At 40.7% G+C, this 6,309-nt stretch overlaps 1 protein-coding gene across 1 annotated transcript; it reads left to right on the top strand.

The window, feature by feature from the left end:
- Positions 1-1,967: 1,967 nt before the first annotated feature.
- Positions 1,968-3,491, top strand: LOC309959782 (neuropeptide Y receptor type 6-like; the record flags this gene model as incomplete). The annotated part of the gene is given in 3 exon segments (XM_082836276.1): positions 1,968-2,054; positions 2,056-2,545; positions 2,548-3,491. Coding segments are annotated over 3 exon segments (1,113 nt in total). The 3' UTR covers positions 3,084-3,491.
- Positions 3,492-6,309: the final 2,818 nt, after the last annotated feature.

Genomic DNA, 6,309 nt, shown 5'->3' with positions numbered 1-6,309 from the left:
AATTGAGGCCTAGAGAAGGGGAATGATTTGCCCAAGATCAAAAAGCTAGTTAGGGCTTCCCTGGTGGCACAGTGGTTAAGAATCTGCCTGTCAAGGCAGGGGACACGGGTTCGAGCCCTGGTCCGGGAAGATCCCACATGCCTCGGAGCAACTAAGCCCTTGCACCACAACTACTGAGCCTGAGTGCCACAACTACTGAATCCTGCACGCCTAGAGCCCGTGCTCCGCAACGAGAGAAGCCACCACAATGAGAAGCCTGCACACCGCAACAAAGAGTAGCCCCCCACTCGCCACAACTAGAGAAAGCCCGCGTGCAGCAACGAAGACCCAACGCAGCCAAAACTAAATAAAATAAATAAATTTTTTATAAAAAAGCTAGTTAGCAGCAGGACATGTCTCCTGACAGGAAGTATAGTGCTCATGCTAGCATACCCATATGTATCTGTACATCTGTACACTGCCTATTTCCTTTTCATCCCTTTTCTCCTCCAAGTAAAGCTTGTTTGGTGGCAAGTAAACAATTTTCTATTTCTCATTTATAGTTCTAGTCCACTGACTGTCATAAAGGGCTTAAATCTATCTTGACATTTCCCTTCAGCCAATATCTGTGAACTCTAATTTTGTTGAACCCCTGAATCATCCAAGCCCTAAACTGCATCTCAAATACCTGTTTACAAATTTTGCTATTTCTACTCATCACCACAGCACATATGAACCATAGATCAGTTCCTTGTGTCCTTCTTTATCTTTTATCAATGCCATTTATGTTGTTTTCTTCAAAGTTCTAAATAATAAACCAAGATAAGGGGTATTTTTTTCCTGTGCTCTCTTTCAACATGTCCTCTTTGGGCCAGAAATGTCACCACCTGGAATGGCAGGGCATTCACCATGTCTGCTGTGCATCCTGGTACGAATAACTCCACTGAATTTGACCACCCTAAGCCATGCTGAGCCATAGGATCAAGGAACCCCTTTCCTCTAGAAGTCAGAAAAAGAAGAGACCCAAAGGAAAAGAAAACTGCGGGAATGCTTTCCAAATAAAGTTAATTCTGAGTAATAGCTCACTAGGCACTAGCTACCTTTGCTTGATCTCTAGACTCTGAGCAGTGTACCCAGAAACTGCTTGTGCCAAGTCTGGCTTCAACCCCAGAGAATGGAAGAAAGAAAAAGAGGGGAAGCCATATGCTGTTCCGCAGCGGGCATGATCTGGGAGTCTAGCCCCCAGACTTAAGGCTATAGACTAGCTCTGGGGAGTGGAACTGACAAATTTTATTCAGCACACATATACTGAATACATACTGTATACTCTACATTGGGCGTGAGCAACAAATTCAGTTGCATGATCTCATTTAGTCGTCACAACAATGCAGAAAGACATTGTTTATCCCCATTTTACAGCTTTAAAAAACTGAGCCATAAGGGTAATTAACTATGTCAAAGTCATACAGACACCAAACAGTAATGCTCCAAGTGGAGCCCAACTCCAAATATAGTTACTCTGGCCTCCACAGCACACATATACAAAAAAGACAGAAGGTGACAGGGATGGAAAGATGCCTTTGAGCTACCTTATATGGTTAACAGAACACTGTGGCATTCCCTTTCTCATTATCTCTAAAGATTATACTGTTGGGACAAATAAAACACCCTGAGATGAAAGGAAGGCAAGGATACAGAGACTCTCTGGATATCTCTCTTATGTACTCTCAGGGACATTGTTCCACCTATAGAATTGTCCAGGTTGTTAAGAACTTGCATTAATTTTCTAGGTTCTGTTTAATTTTTAGGATCTCAAGAGCTTACTCAAGTCATTCATGTATTTCCATCAAGCAGACAAAGAGGAAGACTAAACCCCACTAATCACTCATTGGAAGACTCAGAGCGAAGTTCTTTCCAAGAACTGATGGCCAAAATATCCAGCCATAATACAAGTAAGCTTAGAAAAGCTCTTCTTAAACCCTGACATGATGGAATTTTTCCTAAACCATCCAGCATCTAATAAAACCAGTATAAAGAGCAACAACTCTGCACTTTTCTACTTTGAGTCCTGTAGACCCCACTTCCCTAGGCTTGCTCCTATTACTCATAGTCTATACTGTGATCTTAATCATGGACTTTTCTGGAAACCTCTCTCTCATTATTATCATCTTTAAGAAGCAGAGAGAAGCTCAGAATGTCACCAAAATACTGTACGCCTATCTCTTCCTCTCTGACATCTTGGTACGTGTCATGTACATCCCTTTTACTATCATCTACACTCTGATGGATCACTGGATATTTGGGGATATCATGTGCAAACGCACCTCCTATGTGCATAGTGTCTCCATCTCTGTGTCCATATTCTCACTTGTGTTAACTGCTGCTGAAAGATATCAGCTGATTGTGAACCCTCGGGGCTGGAAACGCAGTGTAGCTCACGCCTACTGGGGTATCACATTGATTTGGCTATTTTCCCTTCTGTTGTCTATTCCCTTCTTCCTGTCCTACCACCTCACCCATGAGCCCTTCCAAAACCTCTCTCTTCCCACTGACCTCTACACCCAGCAGTGGCCTGTGTAGAGAACTGGCCCTCCAAAATGAACTGGCTCCTCTTTACCACCTCCCTGTTTATGCTGCAATATTGTGTCCCTCTGAGCTTCACCCTCATCTGCTACCTGAAGATTGTTATCTGCCTCGGCAGGAGAAATGGGAAAGTAGACAAGAAGAGGGAAAGTGAGAGCTGGGTCAGGGAGAACAAGAGGATCAACGCGATGTTGATTTCTACTGTCATAACCTTTGGGGTCTGCTGGCTTCCCTTGAACATCTTCAAGGTCATCTTTGACTGGTATCATGAGGTCCTGATGAGCTGCCACCATGAATTGGTATTTGTATTTTGCCACTTGATTGCTATGGTTTCTACATGTATACATCCTCTGTTTTATGGCTTTCTCAACAAAAATTTCCAGAAGGACCTGGTATTGCTTATTCACCACTGCTGGTGCTTTGCACCTCGGGAAAGATACCAAAATACTGCCATCTCAAGTATGCACACAGATGAATCCAAGGGAGCATTAAGATTAGCTCATACATCAAGAAGTACATAAAGGGCTTCCCTGGTGGCGCAGTGGTTGAGAGTCCGCCTGCCGATGCAGGGGACACGGGTTCGTGCCCCGGTCCCGGAAGATCCCACATGCCGCAGAGCAGCTGGGCCCATGAGCCATGGCCACTGAGCCTGCGCGTCCAGAGCCTGTGCTCTGCAACGGGAGAGGCCACAACAGTGAGAGGCCCACGTACCGCAAAAAAAAAAAAAAAAAAAAAAAGAGAGAAGTATATAAAAACTGGTAACACTTAGTGCTAAAGCCCTTCTTATGTGAGAGATGGAAAGGTAATGGCTGGGGATAAGGCAAGATGCAAAAGAAGCCAGAACTAAAAAAATTTTTTAAAAAGCAACTTTATGCTAAACAGTTTTGCTTTAGGCCAGACCTATCTGTCTCATATATCCACCCAATACAAACACACACACACACACACACACACACACACACACACACACACACACACACGTGTGCGTGCACATCACCCTTTTCTCTTAGAAGAATAATAACTCACACACCTAGCTGTCATCAATTGTGGCAAAGAATGACAGTGAGAAAGCAAGAGAGGCAAGGAACATTGATGGCTGGGGAACAAAATTCCCAGATATTGTTATTCAATGGAATATCCACAAGAGTTATTACTAATGACGTGCCCACTAAAAACAATGCTATATATATCTCCTTAGTGCTGAAGCAATTCCACTTTCTGATATGGAAATTGTAACTTTCAACCATGTAACTATTCAACTAATTAGCAATGTCAGAAAGACCCCTATTATAATTTACTAATTAGCTAACTGAGTTTGGATTGGAAGTTGAAGGAATGGTTTTAAGTTAACATTTAAACTAAGTATTGTAATTATAATTAATTCACATGCCTGAGTCAGATGCTCTAGTTTATGACAACAGTACATTTTCTTCACTAACAATGCTATTAGTGCCACTAGAACTGGTCACAAACTCTTTAGCACTCCAATTATGCTCAAATCACATAAACTAACTTATTAATGGCCAATGTAGATAGAGCTTTCATTACAAAATGACTTTTTATCTCTAATTCTTTATGTATATTAAGTAGGGGTTATTATGACTCTATCATTGGGTCTGATGAACTTCATTAGTAACACTTATAGTTAGCTCCAGATTTTTTAAAACCTCTTGCATATCTTATGACTTAAACATTTTAAAAATATCCCTCATCCCTACAGAGTCACTTAAATAGAGAATCAGCTAGATTGTCTTCAAAAAGAATACTAAGCTACTGTTCAAATTAGCTCAATGACTTTTACTAAATGATGACCGGCTTTATCTCTTCCTCAGATACATCTCCCTATTAAACTGGGGCTGCAGCTTATTTGTATGTTAAAAATGTAATCGTATTTTCTTCTTTCTTTTGAATAAAGGGTAATATTTCTCTGAATACCTGTGATTTTTCAATTGTGTGTGTAGTTTTTTTTCCACATTAATCTCCATATTTTCCCCTCCTGAAAAATCTTTTCTCTCTCTCTCTCCCCTTCCCCCCTCTGTTTCTGTTTCTCCCTCCTCTCTCCTTCCCTCCATCTAGCTTTTCCTTCTCTTCAGGACTTCTATTCTCTCTGATATATCATTTTGGGGAAAATGAACAAAAAAAGCACTGCAGGATACCTAACAGAAATAAAACGTAACAGTATCACAGTATTAGCTGCAAATAAAAGCTCTTATCTAAAAACCAGCTTCAAATGGTGTCAGTTTAGACTCCTAAAGGTACAGCTGCATCCCCTTAGCCCAGAAAACAGCTCTCCCTAGATATTTCTATCTCTTCTGACAGACAGTGGTTAATATATACTATAATTAAGATCCAATGTGCTATTTTACTTACTTGGTAAAGATATAATGATTCTAGTTTCCATTACTGAACAGATTTAGACCAAGCCACTGAAAGCAGGAAACGGCTTTCATCAAACTCTGATACCACCCTCTCCCCTCACCGAAACACAGACACCTGGGCTCCGCTAACCCTGGCACCCCACCCCGAGCGTTCACAAGAGATCTCCAATCTGTTCCTAAATATTATAGTGCTCTTTCTGGCTCCATGATAAGAACTATTTCCTTCTCCAATAAAACTGTTCTGTCTTTTCTTCTGAACTTTTCTTGAGCTTTAATGAAATAAAAGTCACTAATGACATAACTATCAATTATAGTCTTTTGTATTGCCATTTGCAGCAACATGGATGGACCTGGAGATTATCATACTAAGTGAAGTAAGTCAGAAAGAGAAAGACAAATATCATATGCTATCACTTACATGCAGGATCTTAAAAAAATATACAAATGAACTTATTCACAAAACAGAAACACTCACAGGCTTAGACAACGAATTTATGATTACTGGGGGAAATGGGGGGGAGGGATAAATTGGGAGTTTGGGATTGACATGTACATACTACTATATTTAAAATAGATAGCCAACAAAGGCCTACTGTATAGCACAGGGAACTTGGCACAATATTCTGTAATAACCTAAGTGGGAGAAGAATTTGAAAAAGAATGGATACTTGTTTGGGTATAACTGAATCACTTTGCTATACACCTGTAACTAACACATCATTGTTAATCAACTATACTCCAATATGAAATTTTTTTTCAGTTAAAAAAAATAGTAGTCTTTCTTGGGTTTATTTTTTCCTCAAAAAAGTAGTGAATTAACTGTAGTTTTAATGCATGCTTTTACCTGTAAGGGATTTTCATTCTGACAGATGGGAGAGCACAGGTCTATAAGTAGCTACTTAGGAAGGTATAATGAGAATATAAACCAAGTGTCGTGCGGACCCAGTGGAGGTAAAATGCATTTTTGAGAGTAAACAAGGAAAGATTTCAGGAAAGTCTACCATACTGTTTCTGCAGCATTTGTGGATGGTGCACACCAATTGGTCTACTGTTGAACCACTTGGTGAATGAAATAAGGCCACATTTTCTCACTTGCCTCTCCCCCAGTTGCCAGGTGGGCCTGTATTCTCCCTGCTAGGGATCTATCTGAGACTGGAACTTGACGATGTTTGCCTGATAGCCATGCAAACACAGTTCCCACTAGCCACTGCTCCAAATATCTGTTCCTCTGTCTCCTGACCTCAAATCATTTTGGATTGAGAGTAATTTCTCTTATCTTTAAAAGTTTCCAGAAAAGACAACTATTAGTGGGATGTACGTGTCTGCCTACTGAACCAGAGCTGAATGAGAAAATGCTAATACATCCTGC

This window comes from Leucopleurus acutus (assembly GCF_964270905.1).
Source record: "Leucopleurus acutus genome assembly, chromosome: 3".
Lineage (NCBI taxonomy): Eukaryota > Metazoa > Chordata > Mammalia > Artiodactyla > Delphinidae > Leucopleurus > Leucopleurus acutus.
Note: the sequence above shows the minus strand (reverse complement) of the source record. Positions and strands in the feature narration are given on the sequence as shown.